Source organism: Eurosta solidaginis, chromosome 2, assembly GCF_040869045.1.
Source record: "Eurosta solidaginis isolate ZX-2024a chromosome 2, ASM4086904v1, whole genome shotgun sequence".
In the NCBI taxonomy this organism is placed as follows: Eukaryota; Metazoa; Arthropoda; class Insecta; order Diptera; family Tephritidae; genus Eurosta; species Eurosta solidaginis.
The window spans coordinates 189,511,501-189,534,237 of NC_090320.1; the positions used below are offsets into that span (position 1 = coordinate 189,511,501).

The following is a 22,737-nucleotide window of genomic DNA, read 5'->3' on the forward strand; positions in this document are numbered from 1 at the left end:
CCACGGTGGCCGCCAATAATTAGAAATAGTTTGACAGATAAATAGTATTTTTTGTGAAATATATAGTTTTAGTGTTATATTTCAATCATTAAAGGGGAGGAGTGATAGGGAAACATTGAGTAAAAAGTGCTAAGTCAGGATAAAAAATTTGCTTTGAGTGAGGAAATTGTGCTAAGTCATAAAATAGCTTCTGGATTAGCATACATGATTTTTATTTATCTTTTTCAAAGCTTCTATACTCAAAAGTATTGTAACTAAGGTATCCTCATTCACAGTTTTGAAAAAAGAGGTTATTTCAAAAACTATTCAGTTTTTTTCGTCTCCTGTAAAATTCGTAAAAAGTGACTTAGCACATTTTCACATTAAGCTAACGATATGGTACAAGCTATTAGATCCGATTTAGGAACGGAATATAAAAACGAATTATTCTCTGAATTGACAAAACTTTTAAAGATTGATCATGATTTCTCAACAGCTTACCACCACGAAACAGTTGGTACTGTTGAAAGAAATCATAGAGTCTTTAACGAATACTTACGTGGATATCTAAACGAAACGTATTCGATTGGGATACATATTTAAAATACTTTACATTTTTACACAATACTACAAGTAGTTGGGTTTTTGATAATAAATTTACTCCATTTGAATTAATATTTGGCAGAAAAACTACAATGCCACACGAATTACAAAAAGAGCAAATTGATCCGATCTATAACGTAGAAAATTACGCAAAAGAGCTTAAGTTTAGAACGCAAAAATTTTACATAAAAATAGAGTACAAAGAATTAATTAAACTTAGTCTGTACTTGTTCCTATAAAAGTTACTAAATAATCTTTAGATATAAATATACAAGTATATTTTAAGAATCCCCCAATGAAGGTTAAAGAAAAAAAATTTTATGAAAATGTAAATATAAATTTACTAACGTAGATCCTACAATAAGAATAGAAAAACCGGTTAATTTCAAACAAAATTTCTATTAATTATAAATCTCTGAAAATTAACTTTTTTTGCATATCCAATTTTCTTGGTAGTTTAAATTTTTCATTATATTTCCAAAAGTTGCACTGTTCTGAATGAAGGAATCCCGGGTTAACACCGTTCATTCAAAACATTGCAACAAATTACTAAAACCCAAAGAAGAATGTGGCAAGATTAATTACTAATCTTACCAAATTCTTCTTTTCTAAAGGGGTATGATGTAGTGCCATAGTAATTCACTGCATTAATTTGTAGCTGGCAACTCCCCCTCTGGAAAAGTGCAAGATGCAACCATGCATCAGATGCACTTAGCATCACTAAAATTGTTTGAGTCGAGCAACGCGGAGAGTTTCTGATTGGTTGAAACTGCCGTTGCTCGACGTCATCATGGATTTCGTTGCGAAGCAACCTAAAGAAAAGGTGCCTAGCCACAGAGTTGCGTTAGCGGCAGTTTTCAGTTTTAAGTGAGCCGGCAAATTAACTACACGCGTGAGTCCTACAAATTAAAAACTAAAACTTAAGTGCCCAAGTTTAAAAAAAATTAAAAACTTCAAATAAAATACTATTTACATATATGTACTAAACATAAATAAGTTTTTTATTAATTAAAAGTTAAAAAAGGACTAGAGAGAAGAACAGAAAGATAATAGCAAGTTTGTGCGCGTTTTGTGCAGTTCACGTTCCTGCAGGATCCCAATATGGATCCTCGATACTCTATTTGCTACATGTCTACAAGTGTACAGGCCTTGCAAAGCAAACGCATATGAAACCTATTTAGAACCTCAAAAGCCTTATAGAAAAGGGGCAGGTGGAGGACGAAGACGTCACGCCGAAGATGTTGGAGGGCGACAAACAGCCCAATGGTGCTGCGAGTGTTACAGATAAACCTCCAACACAGTAAAGTGGCGTTGAGCGAACTCCTAACCCTTGAGGAGGGTTGTTTGACGTGGAGCTGATCCAGGAGCCGTGGCTCTCATCGGGAGGAAAGGTTTCTGGGCTCAGCGCGCGCGTTTACTACGCGCAAACGGTCATGGTAAGGAAACAGCTGTATTCATATATGCTGCCTAATTACACTACTAAGGACCTTGCAGTTTTTTGCCGTCGAGCAGAACAATAAGCAAGCATTTATCCAGGCATCCGTCTACAATGGCCCACACTGCGGAGGTTCCACCGGTGGAGTGCAAGAGGCTAGTACAGGACGAAGGGGGCAAAGGGTGTTTGTGCGCGGATGCAAATACGCTCCACAATGCGTGGGGAGGAGAAGACACGAATGAGAGAGGCGAATCTCAATTTTGTTACATCCTGCACACCAATTTTGAGATAGCCAGCAGTGGAAGTGTCCCTACATATGTTAGTCCAACATCCAGCAATGTTCTTGATATTACATTGCACTCTGAGCGTGATATATCATGGTATGATTGGATGGTTCTGGCACATTATCTCTCCGACCATGAGTATATCAGCTTCAAGATCCCCCTAAAGAGGGCAGAGAAGGGAGGAACCTTTAGAAACCCTAGGTCAATGAACTGGACGAAATTGCAGAAACATGTAGAAACAAAACTGAGACAGCTCAGCGGCTGCCAATGTGGAGGAATTGGAGGAGGCCAATGATTTCCTAACAAGGACGCTTATGACTACGTATAAGAGAGCTTGGCGCCATGAAACCAGGTAAAAGAAAGCTGGCAAAGACCGCGGAGAGTGAAGCGTGCCGGGACGAGTATAGGGTACTAGTGAAAATCTACAAGCGTGAAATATATTGGCGAAGGGAGTCTCATGGAAAAATTTCTGCGCGGACATAGAGTGCTCCAGCGAAACAGCACAGTTGAGAAAAGTCATAGCAAGGAGAAACATGGTCCAGGGACTAATAAATAAATACAGGGAGTAGTAATAGTGAGGAGTCCCTTGAGGTGCTTTTCGATACGCATTTCCCATCGAGAGATGATTCAGAAGAGCCGGCAGAAGGTACTAACACTTCGGTCACGGATCAGGTAGTGCGGTGAAGACGTTCTCTAAGTTTAAATAGCCGGGCCCAGATGGAAATTGCCGCCCATGCTACAAATTTCAAGTAGAGCAGTCTTTAAAATAATTTTCGATGGGTGCATAAGACTGAATCATGTACCGTACTCTTGGAGACCTGCTTGTGTAGCTTTCCTACCAAAGGCGGGGAAGATCGGACACATGTATCCCAAAGACTACATCATTTGTGCTATCCACAACACAAATGCGTACACCAAAGGCAAATCGGTAGAAACTGCACAGCATAGAGTGGCAATGAAAATAGAGAAAGTTCTAGAATATAAGTAGTATGCTCTAGGAGTCTTCTTAAACATTGCCGTAGCTTTCAACAATGTTTCTAAATGGGCAATCATGGATAGTCTTAACCACATAAAAGTACATCCAGCCATAACCAGATGGATCGGCTGCATGTTAAATTGCAGGAAGATAAGTTCATAATGAGGATTGTATGAGGCCACGAAATCTGTGGACCCTGGTGATCTACCAGCTGCTCAGGCAGTTCGATGAGGAACCTGTAAAACTAACGGCTTACGCAGATGACGTTGCAATTGTCATAAGTGGAAAGTGCCTTCCAACGTTTAGCTCTTTGATGGATCGAACGCTTCGGGATATTCATACCTGGGCATCTAATGTCGCCTTTACAGCCCACGCAGAGAAGACGGATATGGTCTTGTTTACTAAGAGGTACAAAGTCTCAAATTAGACCAGGCCTAACTTAGGAGGGGCGACGCTAAAGGAGAAACCTTGCACAAAATATCTAGGAATCATCCTAGACAGTAAGTTGTCGTAGAAGCTCAACGTGGAGCATGGATTATGCATGTAAAAGAATGTTGTGATGTACGTGGGGTTATCGCCCTCTCTTTCTCATTGGGTATTTACAACGATTGTAAACCCTATTCTATACTATGGAGTTCTTGTTTGGTGGACAGCCACCCAAAAAAAACCTATCTCAAAAAATTTTAAGGAGTATGCAGGCTATCAATGCTTAGTATTACGGGAGGCCTGAAAACAACCTCGACGGCTGCACTGTATGCCATTCTGCACATTCCACCTGTAGACCTGGCAGCAAAGAACATAGCGGTAAATACTGCAACGATGCTCAGTGCCTCGGGGTAGCTTGTGCGCAGACCATATGGCCATAGTAGTACAGCGTACAGCGTCATCAATAGCAGGACGAACAGACTACCTCCGCTTCGAGGGAACTCTTAAAGCCACAATAGGTGTGGATGGTTGGCGCAAGGGTGCTCAAATGGCGGACGAGGCGATACATGTGTACACAGATGGTTGCAAAGTAGTGGAAGGAGTAGGATCTGCAGTATATTGTGCTGATCCGAAAATAAACAGATCCTACAAGCTGCCAAATCACTGTAGCGTTTTTCAAGCGGAAGTATTGACCGTAACCAAAGCAGTAGAAACACTGGAAGAGAATAGCTTAAAATGCAGGCGTGTTAACTTTTATATTGACAGCCAAGCGGAAATTAAGGTAATAATCTCGCATAGCACAGCATCTAAAAGTGTGTTAAGAATCGGGACAGAGAAAAGCATTTGGTTCCAGGGCATATGGGTATAGATGGGAATGAAGAAGCGTATGAACTAGCTAAAAAGGGCGCATCCCTTAGATTTCCCAATTAGATTGGGCGAGAATAAGAGAAGGCGAGAGGTGCACATGATCGGTAAAGCGGGAAGGCGTGGGTCCAAGCGCGGTGCTATAAAGTGTCGAAGATTAAGTGTAGGTCTTACAACCTTAGACTAACAAAGTTGCTTCTATCATTAAAAAGAGAGAACTGTAGACTCATGACGGGTATTCTGACTTGACACTGCCTTCTGGCGTCACATGCCTTTAAATTAGGTTGGGTCAGTGATAGCAGATGCAGGTAGAGCGGGTTGGACGAGGAAACGATCGACCACGTTTTGTGCTCCTGCCCTGCGTTTTCCAGGCTAAGACTCCAGCTATTCGGAGTGATACAGCTGTCAGATCTAGAAGCAGCATGTGGCATAGGTCCTAGAAAGCTTCTAGTATTTGCTAAGAGAAACAAATTACCAAATCCACTCAAGGTCTGTATGCAGTCATATCCCTGTCAGCATTCTCTATCGGGCAAGTAACTTATTCGATACTACATTTCTGAAGAAATTATCCCCGTAGATATCCGTTGTTTCGAACTCTTATCAGATTTCGGGAAGAACTGTTCGCCCAATGAGAAACGGCAGTTAGATACAAAAGCGACACAGCATTTAGAAACTATTTCGATATATTTTGGGAAATTGAAATTGGCGAATAAAATTCATAATGATGTGAGAAAATCTTTTGACAAAAGTGGACAGAGACCTAAAAAGCCATTTCTGGGGCAAAGAGAGAAACCGTGGCCAATGTCTTACCAAAGCTGAGTTAACAGGAAGTGCTACAGGGAAGTTAGATAATCCGAAAATTCGATGAATTCGTGTCCCATAAACAAGACTGTGATGTATATTCTTGCAAGATAATAGAGTAGAGAAAAATAATGGGATTTTCTCACCTTTTTAATATTTACAAAAAAATCTTTGTTTGGCCCATGCACCGAAACAACGTCTTCAGAAAATGAAAAACATTTAATTGAATAAGGGAGTTCTCAAAAACTTTTGAAATAAAGGGAAATTCAAAACGTTACCGTTATTTATCGCCTTAATATTGAAATATTATTAAAAATGAAAGATGGTCGGCTTATGGGTAGCGTACAAAATTAATTGAGTATATTAAAGAAATGCCTTTCTTTTTATACAAAATTATCTATTTTACATATACGTTATTACACTAATACTAATACACTAAAGGTATCTACATTCTTAACGTATACATTCTGTGTCAGCATATTAGTTTGACCTAATTTTAAATATTTGTGATTGTATAAATATTTTGGCAGGCACATTGACAAACTTTCATTGACGTTCGGTCACGCTATTAACGAATTGGTCAATGCGCTAGTTAAATGTACCCGGATATATGTCTTGCTGTCGGCATTTGTATATGATGTTGAACTCCCGCTGTGTTGGGGTTAACATAATTTATATAGGTCGATATAGTAATATGAATGCGTGTGGTCTGCATAAAAAATGCATTGGCATAGAAGAGCATAATGCATAATGCTATAAATGCATTGACATAGGAGGGCATAATGCACAAAAGTTCCGTTAAGTATTTTTTGTTTGTGAAATGAATGTATATCGCCTTAAATCTATCAGAATATTGCTACAAGGGACATATATATACTATATACCAGTAAATGTGATGCTGCCCAATATGAGTATAAACTCGTAGGGATGGCTTTGCCGAAGGGGTAAAAGCGACTCATCTTTAGAACAGTGAGCGACATTTTCTTGCCTCGGCAACAAACCATGATCGTCCTTCACAAGTATAGGGTCGTCAGCGGTGAGAGCTGGTGAGTACCTATCAAGCAATATTGAGCAGTGAGCATTGCGTAATAAAATAGGTATAATGAATGTATTGAAACTTTTTTATAAGCCTGGTGAGTACAATACCACCAATGCATACTTACTTTGTGTGTAATAAACCAATACATTATCATTATCATCTGCCCTTATTATGTCTCTTTTTTTTTTTTGTTGATGTTATACATTTTTCTAGGAGAATGTTCATATTTGTTAATGGTTAACTTTTTCAAATAAAGTTAAGATATTAATGCTTACACAATATTTGCCAAAGCTAGTGTTGTTTGTAGGAAAAACTAAAAAAGGAGGACGACGCAAATTGGAAGACTGGCTCGGCCTAAAATCTTTCCCGAGGTTATCGCGCCTTGCATTTATTTTCTTTTATTTAGTGTTCTTTGATTGCGCGAGTAGTTCGTTCATCTCATTTTTAAAAAACGTGTAATGCCTAGACCGCAAAGAAATAGGCAAGAACATATAACTTTCAACATAAACCGCCTGTTAAATTTCCGCCGAGATGTGCCTTTTCTTATCAATCTGATAACGAGTATGCATGTTTTGCTTATATACAAATCGGGACAAACTATGTTTACACTGTGAAGCAACGAAATGGAAATTGGATATACTGGCCTTTGTTGCGCTGGGGTAAAAGTGGTTTTACAAGGCCTACAAGAACCAATGGAACCTTTAAAAGCTTTAATATTTGGGGTACATTCTTTGTTGTTTTTGTACCGATAAGGCCACTCCCCGAAGTTTTTGGGGAGTGTTAGCGATGTTGATGATCCTTTGACGGGATGCATATCCGGTACGTTCTGGTAACACGCACCATTAAGGTACTAGCCCGACTATCTCGGAAACGACCACATGAAACCTTCTAGGCCCTCCCACCCCCTAGATTCATGAGGAACTTTGGGTCGCCAGAGCTCGGCTGTTAGTAGGCGAGGTTGGCAATTGGGTTGGAGAAGCAATAAATTGCGCTGGCAACTCCTTGAAATGGTTGCGCTACACAACCCCTTGAATCAGTTTGGAATTTTAGACGCCTCTTACGACAGGCATACCTCCCGCGGGTATATTCTAAGTCCCCTGCCCCGCTGGGGGAGCGCATCCTTTGTTAAGAAAATTTCTGGAAAATTGTCGTAAATATAACACTTTATTCTAAGACTTCTTTTGGTGCACATGCAATAACAGAAGGAAATTGTATGCCAACATTTAAGATTAATGATAGGAAGGTTAATCTGGCGACCAGTGCGGGTGGTTTTCGTCGGAACGCTCTTGCTACTATCTTGTGCCGGCTGTCCTTTTTCAGAATTAGTTGCCGTTTCGATCTTTTGTGGCTGCTGATTGATTTCAGAATGAGTTGGCGTTTCTATATGTTTTTGAGCATTTGGTTCAGGATGAGCTGGCGTTTCGAGATCGCTGTTTGTTAAAAAAGCAGGTTTAACTCGATTAATGCTAATATTGCTGGGGTGCCCCTTGATGATGACCGTAAAGTATTTTGGATTTTTGCGTGTAACAGCGAGGGGTGTATGGAGTCGTTTCTGACGAAAACGTGTGTTGAGCTCAGCAGTTTCGATGAAACGAACATTGCTGCTGGCGAATGATGGGCGGTTTCCGTTGGCCTTAGCTTTTCCATGGCTTGGCGAAATTTTGCAACCGATTCGCTTGTCGGCACAGGTGACTTGGTCGTTTGAAAAAATTCGCATGGAATTCTGAGCGTCGTTCCATAGACGAGCTCTGCTGGCAACGCACCAATATCCGGTTTGAATGCTACTCTGAGGCCGAGTAAGATTGTTGGAAGAAAATAAGTCCATTTTTCAGGCTGGTGACAGAGTATGGCAGTTTTAAACTTTGTATACCAACGTTCTATGAGACCATTGGATTGGCGTAATACGGCGTAGTACGAAGATGGTTGGCCCCGATTGTAGAAACAGTTCTTTGAAAAAGGCTGTCATATCTGGGATTTGTACAGTTTCTGGCCATCTCGTGTAGCGGTCTATTACGGTGAGACAGTATCGCTGCCCTTCGCATAGCGAACAAGGTCCAACGATGTCGATATTTATGTGCGAAAATCTATTTTGTGGCAGTGCTTATTTTGCAGGTGATGATTTCCTATGTCGCTGCACCTTCAACCGTTGATATGCTTCAAAACCACTGATAAAATTTGTCACATCCCTTTTAATACCCTGCGGCGGAGGCCTAGGTCTAATTTAACTCGTTTTTCCCCTAGTACCCTTATAACAGCACCGTTTTCTGCATACAAAGTTGTGGCGGTTGGACGAATATCGTATGACAACTTGAACTTTGAAACAAACACAAGCGTATGTATTGTCAAAAAATTACTGACATGATATGGCATGAAAAAAAGATATATCTTTTTGTTTGCAAGGTTTTCTAAAAAATTTAATATTGAAAAGTAGTAGTGTAACAAGTAGAATAAATCAGTTAAAACATGCGGTATAAAAAATCTAACGCATGAATTAAAAACACATTTACCTGTCCTAAAAGAAAATGTAACGAGATTGGATTAAGGCTAAACAAGGGAACAAGTATTTAGGTTAGAAGGGTAATTGCTTTTTAATCCAAAAATACATCGAACTGCACACAATTTTTGTACAACTTTAGATTAGCTCCGTTGACGTTGAAGATGGGTTTTGGGGTATGTATGCTATTCAATGGACATCTAGGAACGACAGGGAGTATATTTAAAAACAATTTTAATATTTTGAAAAAAATCGACTTTTGGCCAGCTAGATTGATCAAATACCCCACCGTGCGTCGACAGGGGCTGCGGCACTTGCGAGCATTAGTCCCATACTTCTGATGATACCAGCATTCAGCATTGGCTGATGATGAACTTCTGTTTCTAGCTACTTGCGGTCGACTCGTGCTTTTCGTGTTATTGTACGTTGTCGGTGTTGATCGAAATTGTGAGCGAGAACGTGATTTCGAACTGAGTCTTTCAAATCGCTTGGACACGTCCTCTATTGCTTTATGAAGTTGACTTTATTCAGCTGCATCGGTTCGTACCTGCGCTACTTGCTGGGGAGAAACGACATTAATTATTGAATCGGCTATATTCGTGAATTCTGCTGCTGTGCCAGACGATGCAGCGATAACCGGCTGGTCAAATGCTGGTAAACGTTCTGTCCACCTTTAAGAGCAGCGTCACCCAAGGTAGTGCCTGCCACACGTTTCATCTCGAAATACAGCTCCGAAGGCTTTCTATCACCTAGTGGTAGTTCCGGTAATAGCCTATTGCTATTATCATCAGATAGTATCTGCTCACTATCGGCGAAATGTTCAATGATTTTTGTCTTGACATATTCGAATTTCTCGGTCTGTGGCTTGTCGGCGATGATTTGGGCCAATTGGCTAACCACAATGGGGTCCAGTGCTGCAAACACGGTGGCTACCTATTGCTTGCCTGACGTGATTCCAGAGGCTGTAAACCAAAAATCCATAGATGTAAACCACGCCTCTATGTTTGAACTATACATTGCAGGGACAGACAGCCGGGCGTAGATAACTGCGGCCTGAGTTTCATTTGCAGCCGCTTCTACCGAATTTTGATTTTGTTGTTGTGGAGAGTCCGTCGGTGGTAAAGATATTCCGCTGTCGGAAGGCATTTTCGATATTGCTAGGCTTCTAGAAAAAACGCGTGGTACTTAAAACAGGACTCGCAGCTGTACTCCGATAGGGCACTAGAGAGTACGTGTGTTGTAAATCAGGATCACGTCGGGGTCACCAGTGTGGGAGTGTTCTTACCACTGTTCAATGTGGTGTTCTTGCCTGATGAAACACTTATGTAGGTAGATAATTTTCCAGCAATTAAAAAGTCGATTTAATATTGCTAATATTAACTTTAATTTCTTTGAAAAGATACATAAGTACAAAAATCGAATGATCAAAAATGTTCAGTTTAGCTAACTGTAAGCTTACAAAAACAACATACATTGCAAAAAGAGATTTTTTAAAATATAATAAGTGTAAAGAAGTTTTTACAGGGTGTCCCACACATATAAAAAAAGGTTAACTCTAGTGTGTGTTTTCCTAATAAAAACATAGATCATTAGAAATATAAAATTTGCAACCCCCAGTATCTTGGCAACGCACTGTTATCAAATCTTGCTTTTTGACATATAAGCTGAGGTCCAATAGTAAAACAATTCTACACGAAATTTTACCCCATGTATGTACTTTAATAGAAATTGCTTTGAGTTACGTAATTTTAAACAAATTTTACAGTTGGAAGCACGACCGATCGAAAGGCAAGTTGAAGCTCGTTCGACAGACGATGGCATGGGCTCAATGGTACGTTGTTTACAGTTCGCCAAAACTTTTATAACCAACGGTAATTAAATATATGTATATTTTTTAGATATAAAAATTATATCATTTAATAATATTAAATATTGTTACAGTTAATATAACATCTCCCACATTGTGGTCAGCCACAAACTCGAGTACAGTATCAGTATTTTTATTGCATTTACCAGCCGCTCAAACGGCTGCGACTAATATACCACCAGTAAGTGGTAATCCTGTTGCTACAACAGCAGCAACGCAACCTCGTCGTGTTTCAGCCCTACTAGCAAAAGAAATACAGCTTAAACATCGCGCGCCTGTTGTCGGTATAGCTATATTTGATCAAAACGGTTGTGCTGTTGATCAACACAGTACTAGTGGTGCGATTGCACCCCCACATAGATTATTAATAGCTTCTGAAGAACAATTTAAAGTATTTTCCCTGCCACAATTGAAACCCATCAATAAATATAAGTTAACTGCAAATGAAGGAGCAAGAGTTCGCCGTATACATTTTGCATCATTCACATGTCGTTTATCGTCCGATTTGTTAGCACACGGCTTCGGTGGGGGTAGTCCATCCAAATCGATTTCTACCCGTTCACAAGAAAACGCACATGATTTAGCAAATACTAGCGCTAATTCAACCGGCGGAAGTGGTGTAGATGCTCGTATATATAATGAAATGGCCTTGCTTTGTTTAACAAATTTAGGTGATATAATGGTACTTTCAGTACCAGAGCTGAAACGACAATTGAATGCCGCAGCCGTCAGACGAGAGGATATAAAGTAAGTTTAAAATGTATTCCATACCCAGACCTGTTAAATAATGATTACTTATTTGAATGATTACGGTTTTAATTTATTATTTTGTTTAGAAACCATTTTATGATTACTTGTCATTGTTTCCATTTTTAATGATTACTTTCCAATTCATTAAAAACAAATTTTGATTATTTTAATTTTTAATTTCTTTCTTTCTTTAAAATATAAAAAATACTTTTTTTTCGTTACCACATAGTTGTGAAAAACATTACCGTTTATTGCATGCATAAGATAAATTCTACGTAACAGAACATTTAAGGATGCCATAGAATTTGGTGAGCGCTTATTTGTGTAACAATCATAAAATAAATTGAATATGCTTTTTGCGAGACATGCATCAAGTCGAGTAAACAAAAAAAAGATAATCAGAATTTACAATCGACCCTCAAAGGGGCCGAAAAACAATTTTCAAAGTTGAAGAAGATATTTTTTTCCTTGTTTAAATTAATAATTTCTCTTTAGAAATACAAAATTTAAAAATACAAATTCGGCTGAGATATTACACTTTGACCCCATCAAATCCTCAAATATTTTCGCTTCAACGATCGATTTCAGAACCTTATGAAGTTTAAAACATATAAGCAAAGTATACTTACATATATTATTTTCTTATTGTGTTTTTTTATAAAACTTTTATAAACAAAACCCATACCTAAAAGGATCTTTGAGAATTAAAACTCGTAGAAAACGGAACTCTTCTCAGTTAGTATATGGGGAACTCCAAATCAAAACGCAATAATTACAATCGAACACTTTTGAGAAAACTGAGAAAACGTAATCAAAATATGTAAGGTCTCAGTACAAAATCCATATTTTTAATCGAAATGTTAAGTAAGTAAGACCAATTATTTCTATAGTTTTTATAAATAGTCTGGAAGATATTATAAATTTTAATTTGGTTATATCAAATCCGAAAAAGTTGTATGTGCACTTATTGAGTTTTTATATGGAACTCCTCATATATAATTACTAGAAGATCTAGCGTTGTTTGCTCTAACTTTGGTCTATACGCATAAGTTTAAAGAAGTTTTTACCCTCTACTCCTCCCCCTCGTTCCCCCTTTTCCTTATCTTTTTGTTTTCTCCTCTCTCTGCCTTTCTCTTTGTTCGAAAGATCGGTCCCTGGTCAACTTCCTGGGAAAAATATATTGTAAATACTAAGGCAAAAGGCTACCTTACCATAAATTTCTGGCAAATTGAACCGTGAATAGAATTTGTTCGAATAAATCAGTACCTGGCCCACTTCCCGGAACACTCCCTGGGTTACTGTAAATCTGTTCTGCAAATTTGAATAAAATCGGTGGAGTGGTTTCGGAATCCAAAAGCTGCATTCATACATTCTTCCATTGTAACGAATTTAGTGGAATTCCGCTTATTTGCAACCTTCTACTAACGATCGTATCGCTAAACTGTTGAATAAATAACTCCCATATTCAATAATGCAAAATGGTCTTTATTAGACTACTTTGAAAATACTTCACAATAAAACTTATACTTCGCAACTGATAGCGTGCTTAAATCAAACTGATGCCTGCTTACTCAGCTTTCGCTCCTTTTACTCTCTGCTGTCTCGTTCGCATACTTCTAGACGTTTCTTCTTCTAGAATTTACTACTTAGTTACCAGCTATAAACTTACCAGCTATAAACTACAGATGCACGTTTATAGCCTCTCGCATACCCATATGCGCGTGTATATGTGAGTAATACTTCCACCGATGATTGCATACTTTTGTGAGTATCTCAGATATATGCATGTGTTTGTGCGTATCTCTCCACTGCTTATATGTACATATGTGTAGACATAATGATTGATTTTCTTATGTACATACAAATGTCTGCTTAGTATCGGCTTAGAGATGATAGTATCCCTTAGTGTTGCTAATATTCGTTACAATATATATAGATAGAAGAAGATTAAATCTCCTTAGTGCGCAAACATTAGCAAATACATACAAATATACAAAAAATATAACTTTTGCTTAAGAATTTAAACGAAATGTTTAAAATTTTTAATACTTCAAACTTCTTACTGCAATTTATAGGGGTGTACACAAGAACTTTATGATTTTTTACAACATTTTGGCAATTTGGCACGCCCCTATAATATATATTTTCAAATTATATTGAAAACGAAGTACCTGCTGTCATCGAGCAACCACGCTACTGTTGGCAGCCATAATTTCGAAGAAGTAAAAGATTTCGTTTATTTGGGAATCAGCATTAACACTAACAACAACATCAGCTCTGATAATCCAGCGAAGGATTACTCTTGCCAATAAAAGCTACTTTTGACTAGGTAGGCAATTGAAAAGTAAAGTCCTCTCGGCAAACGAAAATCATGCTCCACAAGTCACTTATCGTACCCGTCCTGTTATATGGTGCAGAAGCATGTACCATGACAACATCAGATGAAGCGGCTCTGGGAGTGTTCGAGAGAAAAGTTCTTCGAAAGATTTATGGACCTCTACGCGTTGCCGATGGCGAGTACCGAAGAAAATTGAATGATGAGCTGAACGAGCTTTACGCAGACATCAACATAGTCCAGTGAATTAAAACGTAGCGGCTACGCTGGCTAGGCCATGTTATGCGAATGAAAGATGGCGGTCTAGCTAAGAAAGTGTTTTTATCGGAACCTGTCTATGGAAGCAGAGGAAGAGCGCGGCCTCCATCCGCCTGGAAGGACCAGGTGGAGAACGATTTAAACTTTCTTGGTGTGACCAATTGGCGCCAGTTGGCAGAGCGAAGAAGCGACTGGTGCCCCTTGTAGGACCGTTTAAACGGTTAAGCGCCAATTAAGTATGTAAGTGATATTGAAAATGTCTTTCTCACGTAGCTAAGTTTTCGAATGCAAAAAAAAAATTTTTTAAATTCGGAGTATTCTGTATAAAGTTACGGCATTTCAACGGTATTTAGCGACTTTATTTCATAAGATTCATAGATATACATTATAAAAAAATAACTAAATGTAAGGCGCGATAACCTCCGAAAAGATCTCTTCCAATTTGCGTCATGTTCCTCTTGATTTTCGCTACAAATTGGCCGGACGGGACCTACATGTTTTATGCCGACTCCGAACGGCATCTGCGAGGCAGATGAGTTTTCACTGAGAGCTTTTCATGGCAGAAATACACCCGGAGCGCTTGCCAAACACTGCCGAGGGGCGATCCCGCTTAGAAAAATTTTCTTCTAATTGAAAAGCCTTATTTCTAAAATTTTGATGTTGCTTTGCCCGGGGTGCGAGCCCAGGGCATACGGTGTGGTAGGCGGGGCATGCTACCATCACACCACGGTTATTATACATTGGTTAACAAATTTTAACAAAAACTAAATGTCCCCGGACATGTTTATACTCAGCTGAGCAGAGATCACAGAGTATATCAATTTTATTCGCATAACGGTACCCCGTAACGGCATAAACTAATCGAGATAGATATAGACTTCTTTCTATATATCAAAATGATCTGGGCGAAAAAAACAATTCGTTTAGCCATGTCCGTCTGTCCGCAAACACGATAACTTGAGTCTTAATGAAATTTTGTATGTAAGTTCCTAGGCACTCATCTCAGATCGCTATTTTAAATGAACGAAATCGGACCATAACCACGCCCACTTGTTCGATATCGAAAATTTCGAAAACCCGAAAAAGTGCGATAATTCATTACCAAAGACGGATAAAGCGATGAAACTTGGTAGGTGGGTTGACCTTATGACGCAGAATAGAAAATTAGTAAAATTTTGGTCAATGGGCGTAGCACCGCCCACTTTTAAAAGAAGGTAATTTAAAAGTTTTGCAAGCTGTAATTTGGCCGCTGAGTATGTAATGTTCGGTCACAACCGAACTTAGTCTTCCTTATTTGTTATACTAATGGTTGTTGCAAGCTCCAAAATGTGCTTTTTTCAATGACAATAAATCTGTGCTCCTGGAGTAATCAGAAACAAAGCAAAAGACTTATATATGCTTCAACCTATGGGCAAGACGTTTTTGGCTTCTATCTTTAGTTTTTGGGGGGCTATGGGAAATTCTGAGTATAAAGTTCTTGTATACTCGACTGGATCCAAAACTTGATGTGCATACTTACATATGATGGGCTTAGAACCGAAAGGATCTAAGTAACATCGACGTTGAATTGAGATAATTAATGTTAATGTAAATTACTTATTGTAAATTCTGGGTAAATGCGTTTGAAATGATTCCTGTCTAAATGAATGCAGGTTAGTCAACTAATTCAAAGGATGTTTCCTGCAGATGGAAAATAACTGTAAATTTCCAAAAATTATTGCAATCAGATTTCGAACGTTGATTGCTCGGCCAAAAGAACATACAGCATTTTTTCAAGTATGCAGTTTTGTAGCCCGTTTAATTTTAGTATAATAAAGTGCTAAACTTAAGTTCGTATGAAGTCTCGCTGCTTTGTGGCAATTTTTTTTCTGGATCCAAGCGCACTTAGACCCTTTTGGCTCCAAAAATTGATGCAATAAAATTTCGAACGTTGATTACTCGGCCAAAATAACATTTAAAAATTTTTCGAGTATGCAGTTTTGTAGCCCGTTTAATTTTAGTATAATAAAGTGCTAAACTTAAGCTCGTAGAATGTATATCTGATTTTTGGCAAATTTTTTTTTACGAGGATAGACTTTCCATATAAAAAAAATTACGTTAAAAAATTCCTATGGGGTATAATTCAAGAAAAAAATTGCCAAAAATTAGGGAAATTTTTTACAAAACTAAGATTAACTTACTGGCTTCAAAACTGCTTACTCAAAGGAGTTCTAAAAATCTTGAGAACAAAGTTGAAAATTCGGCAAATTTTGGCGAATTTGGCATACATTAGGCGTAGTGACATTATATTAAGTATTCATAGAAAATATACAACGTACAGTTGCATTTCAGCAAAAATTTCGCTATTTTTAACCCAGATATGCCTAAAGACTTATTAATACAAGAAATCTTAAAATGTTTCTTTAATTACGATACTTAAATAGATATTAGAGCAAATCCGGAAATAAACTTAAAAAAGGATAATTTAAATCGGTTTTATAGGCCGTCCTTTTTACAGGACACCAAAAATTTTTGTGGCGATTTTCAGCAACAAAATCGTGTAAATTTGCAAAACTTTAATCACTATCATAATATTTTGTTTATAAACCATTCTATCTTGTCAAAAGAAGTAGTTCTTGTTGGAATTTCCATTTTTCATGGTGGACGATTTGGGCTGTGAAGCACCGTGTGTCTAATTATCGTAATCAGATAAAAGACTGTCATGGACTTCATCAAGTTCTGCATTTTCAACTTCCTTCTTAGTTTGAATTTTTTTGTGAATTTTTGATGTTTGTCTCATGGGGAATATTCATATAAAAATCGTGGTGGACAGGTGGAATGTACGGAAGAAGCTGGGTCAAATTTTCCCATTTTAGGTATGGAATCTTCAACGGAGTTGGGTGTAACGGCTTAAACACATCTTCGTTTAGCAGGAAAGATGGTCTTCCAACTTTAAGCGCTGAGCATTTTTCGCTCACAAGTACTTACGAGAAATAATTTTATTTATGTTTATAGATGGACCAATTTATTATATTTGTGTTTGCTGGGTTGAGCACACATGGTTAAAAATTAAAAAAACAGTTGTTGTTGTTTTTTCCCAACACGTTTCGACGTTCTTCTTTCACGTCATCTTCTGGGGATTTCTTTGACGATAAATATGCAGAAATAATGTACATATTAACATTTTGATAATTTTTTCTAACACTTTCTAACAATTAACATGAAACTGATACATCATACAATTTTTTTATTTACTTACATTAATTGTATTATAATTAAATTAACTATTGCACTTTATTTTAACAAATATACATAAACAGTAGCACTTGCATTTTTGTTTACTTTGATTTACATCTCTGAATAACAGCTGAGTAGACGCTGCTGATATTGTCAAAGTCTTCTTTGAAATTTAGTGTGTAAATTATGACGTGAAAAAAGAACGTCGAAACGCGTCGGGAAAAAACAACAACTGTTTTTTTAATTTTTGACCATATGTGCTCAACCCAGCAAACATAATGTTATTTAGTTCACTCATTTCAAATCACTTTAACTTGAGCAAAATGTCGTAAGCACACAAAATATGTAAATTTGATACCACGAATTAGATGAAAATTTTTTGTAATAACAGCTGACTTTCTAATCGTCAGTTTCATTTTATTTTATCACTGCTATACGATGATGTATTTTCATGTAAGCCTGCTTTTACATTAGTCAAGTATTGAACCCAAGTCTGTGGCACAGACGACAGAGGGGAGAGGCTTCTTAACCTCTTTCAAATCAGCGAGACTTCCTACGAACGTAAGTTTAGCACTTTATTATACTAAAATTAAACGGGCTACAAAACTGCATTCTTGAAAAAATTCTGCATGTTCTTTTGGCCGAGCAATTAAATTGTATTGCTTGGAGGAGCGCACTTAGATCCTTTTGGCTCCAATCATTAATGCAATAAAACTTAGTACGTTTTTGGCCTGGCAAATATATGGCACTAAAGTGTCCAAAATGGCTTGCATCGCATTGTCAACAAATAGACACTATATTAAATATACAAATATGGGTATAACTCAATTTAAAAAAAATGTCACTTAGACCCTTTTGGTTCTGAGCCCTTGATATGTCTTCAAAATTATATTCAGACCAATTCTAAATTTTCTCGCGGAATTTTGTTCTCGCGGATTTTTTTATTCCCGCGGAAAAATTCCTCCAATTCTTTTCTCCTAGGGAGAAGAATAATTGGGGAATAGGAATTTCGAATTTTCGAAGTCAGCTGTTTTATCAATTGAAATTTCGTTGCGCATTTCTTATTTTGTTTAAAAAATTGTAAAGTTTAATTATTGTTGCCAGTTTGTTTGAAATTAAGAAATAAGGTATAAACAATGCACATTATTGCATTTCATGTGGTACTCACTGAAATGAGTAATGAATTGGTGCCACAGCAACAGCGGCCAAGTCGAGTTGAGTTCGCCTTTCGCCATATGCCAAAATCTATTTAAGCCTTCTTAAAAAACCCTTGCGCAATTTCTGGATGGCTGCATGAAATATGCGAAGAGCTCTTCCGTTGCTTATGATATATTTTTCGACTTAAAAATATTGTGGTTGTTGTTGTATTAACAAAACTGTTGTTGTATTGAAAAAACTCACAAGGAATTTTTATTTAGAATACGAGGAATGGGAGAAGGGAAAAAACTCGCACGGATTTTTCGTTTAGAATTGGGCTGATTATTTTTTTAATATATCATACAGTGTAAATATTTTGGTATGTATGTATGTACCTATAAACAAAGATAAGTGCTCACGATATATAATTAGATTCTCAAATGTATGCACTTGTATGTATAATTATCTCGAGCGGACGGTACCCAGCCAGCATTTTTTGAAAACTTTGATTAAAAAATATTTAAATATCATACCCCAAGATGATTAAAAACGTTCAAATTTAAAAGCATTTTCTGTTCGAAAATTAACGTATCGTCGGGAGAAAAATGTACCATAAATATGATTATTCTTGAATAATCATTTATGATTCCTATTTCGAAACGCTTTTTATTCATATTTGATATCATTATAAAATTGAGCTTTAATAGTTTTAGATTAATATTTGACTGCTTTTCACAGTCATTTTCTGATCATATTCGTGAATATATTTCAATCGTTTTGGTTGAGATTTTTGAATCATTTTGCCATTATAATGCATTTATTCTTCATATCTCATTCAAAATAGGATACTACATAATAATCTTATTTCATCAGGGGAAGAAAGAATGCGGAAATGAGCTATTTGAACCACAGGTCACTCGCAAAAAAACTTGACCGATATACACCTGCGACTACAACATCCAGCATCAGCTATGATCGTCAATATCTTACAATACGATACGGTACGGGATGTTGAAGACATATCCAGGTACATATGTCAAGATAGTTTCACTTACCTGGGGTTCAAATTGCTCACAAACTTTGTATTGTCCAACCATTATGTATTTTCTTGGAAGCTGAAGGTGGAGAAATGATTGGGGCATCTTCGGTTACGAGCAGCATTTACAATCTTTTATATATGTAAATAAATAAAAATTTATATATTTTTTCTAACTTCATGATTGAAAAAATGTGTGCACGTGAAAAAATAAGATTTTCAATGAAAAGTAAAATTTTAACAAGTATAAAATTTATTGTTCAGTCAACAAAGATATTCGGAAAAGATTCAGAAAGCTGATTGAAAGATGATTAAAAATTTTTGATCAGCTAAAGCACATTTGATTCAAATATGATTCCAAAATTTGATTGAACAACAATATTCAGTTTTTAATCATCAAAAGTAGTCATATTTGATTATTCTTTTTGTTGATTTTTATGAAATTTAAAATCTAATCATCAAATGACTTCAAAAATGATTCCAAAAAGTGATCGAAAAATGATTTTCAGTTTTTGAACATCAAAAGTATTCATATTCGATTATTTCTTTTGTTCAATTGTATGATAACTCATAATTTAGTCAGAAAGAGTAATCAAATTGTACTGATATCTAGGGAAATTCAAAATTGAATCGCCTAAATGCTGAGTGGGTAATGTTTCAAACAGACCCGTTAAATTTGAATTAGCATTATTAATCAATCAGATGCCTATTTATTTGCCAATTATTATTTCAATTGTTTGCGAAAAAAAGCAGTTACTAATTGATTACTATTAGACAAAAAATTATAGTTTGTGGTCATTATTGAAAATAAATCAAAGTAATCCAAAAAATTTTTTTTATATTTTTATTTTTTTTTTTATTAATCTTTTTACATGGTGGAATCACCAGGTGAAATAAATAAACAAAGAAGATCTACGCTATCTGAAACGTAGGAATGTATTTTCGACGTTCAGAAGAGGGTAACATTTTTACACGTTTTGAAAAAATAGGAGAAGAAAAATAAATAGTTTGCTACGAAAGCCATTATAGAAACTGCTTTTTTCAGCATATCAGTGCCACCAAACGTTAATGCAAAAGGGAATACAAAGGACCAGTGCGAATTTACATTACTTTTAGGATCGAGTAAAAATAAAAAATTTAATTTGGTCACATAAGCTGTGATGAGCAGTAAAATTCAATCGATGCGGCAAAATTTAACTTACCTCAAATTCAACTCAGTTGAAACTTTCATTGAAAACCCGGACATAAAAGAAAGATGTGCTTTTCATATATAGTACGTACGTCAGTTATTTAGTTGAACTTTTCTACCTTTTGGGGAGCTTAAATGAGTTTCGGGTTCGATGAAAAGTTTTACAGTCGCACTTGAAAGTGGTCGTTATACTATTAAATGTGTTTCCATCCTCAAAATTTCATTGAAATGTTCATCTGCTATGTTGATTTGTCGTTGAGAGTCGGAATTAAAACATATCCCTTCTAATATATAACAACAAACTTAATCAGAAGATCCCCCAAAACATTTTTTGTATATTTAGAATGCCATTGCTTTAGCGAAGTATTATCATAAATAAGGATAATACGACAATTTTGGTGTTCTTGTAGGAATGAGAAAAACATACTTCGAAAGTCTTCAGTAGCACTGTACAGGGGAACCCCCTTTGTTAAATATGACGTGAATGCAAATAGTTTATTTTAACAAAGAATTAAACATATTGTAACGAATTTTGGGAAATTCCCCTTATTTGCAACCTTCTGCTAACGTTCGTATAGCTAAACTGTTGAATAAAACACTCCAATATTCAATAATGCAAAATGGTCTTTATTAGATTGCCTTGAAAGTACTTCACAATTAAACTTCACTCCGCAACTGATAGCGTATTTAAAACAAACTGATTCATGATTACTCAGCTTTCGCTCTTTTTATACTCTCTGCTGTATCGTTCGCATACTTCTAGGCCTTTCTTCTAGAATTTACTACTTAGTTACCAGCTATAGCCTTACCAGCTATAAACTACAGATGCACGATTATAGCTTGTCGCATAGCCATATGCGTGTGTATATGTGAGTGATACTTCCACCGATGAATGCATACTTTTGTGAGTATCTCAGATATATGCATGTGTTTGTGCATATCTCTCTACTTCTTGTATGTACATATGTGTAGACATTAACCTGGGTCGATTTGTATGGACGAAAGTTTACCTATATCGCGCCATCGATTTTTCGATAGGATTTGGGCTCAGGAAAAAAAGTTCCACTACGCATACCCAAAAAAAATAATTTTTGAGCCTGCAAAAAAAATCGATTTTTCGACCAAAATTCTTCTAAATCTCCATAAAGAAAATTTTTTTTTTCAAAAAACTGCGTTTACCAATTTTGTATTTCCCAATTGACACGAAAAAAAAATACATAAAAAATGATTCGGAGCCTTGAAAATGAAAAAATGCATAAAAAATCGAAAAAATCGTTGAAATTTTGCAGGCTCAAACATTATTTTTTTGGGTATGCGTAGTGGAACTTTTTTTCATGAGCCCAAATCCTATCGAAAAATCGATGGCGCGATATAGGTTAATAAATCGACCCAGTCTAGTAGACATAATGATTGATTTGTTTACGTACATACAAGTGACTGCTTAGTATCGGCTTAGAGATGATAGTATGCCTTAGTGTTGATAATACTCCTCACAATATATAATGGAAACAGCAGAAATATGGACGTATTAGTTTGGCACGGCCTTACTTATGGAAGCCAACACCAAAGGTACCAAAATGATGAATCTCTGTAATTAAATCCAGTAAAGGTCTCACCTAATAGTTTATGTGAAAAATTACTAAAAGTGGCATATTTTACACCTCAAAAGTGCAAGAAGCAAAACTTTTTTCGGGAACAACATTGGTGAATAATGACAGAACAAAGAAGAGTTTAGAGCAAGACAATTGAAGGCTTACTTCACCTGGTTATTCCTCCATGATCTTTTTATTACTTTAAGTTATTTTGAGGCTTTGTTGAAAGAAACCTTACCGCTTATAGTGTTCACTCCAAAATTTGTATATACAAGTACATTATTGGATGTAACAGCATATCCTAAGCAGTTATCTAGGCATAGAGGTATATAATCGAATCGATTTGTATGAGTAATACTAGGTGGATAGTTTGCTTTCCAAGTAGAATGGTTATCTAAACTGTCATCATGATCAATTGTCTAATCACACCAGCGGGTTAGGGAGCTTAGAATATAC

The 22,737-nt window shown here is 36.6% G+C and overlaps 1 protein-coding gene across 12 annotated transcripts in view; it reads left to right on the plus strand.

Moving 5' to 3' along the window:
* Positions 1-22,737, plus strand: part of l(2)gl (LLGL domain-containing protein l(2)gl) — a 188,190-nt gene that overhangs the window by 79,880 nt on the left and 85,573 nt on the right. For all 12 annotated transcript variants that reach the window (XR_010949716.1, XR_010949715.1, XR_010949717.1 and 9 more), the window contains 2 exons: positions 10,667-10,772; positions 10,843-11,515. Coding sequence is in view for 7 of the 12 variants with exons in the window: in XM_067766630.1 (XP_067622731.1) it covers positions 10,667-10,772; positions 10,843-11,515 (779 nt within the window). In the remaining 5 variants the exon portion in view is untranslated. The remainder of the gene's footprint in view (positions 1-10,666; positions 10,773-10,842; positions 11,516-22,737) is intronic.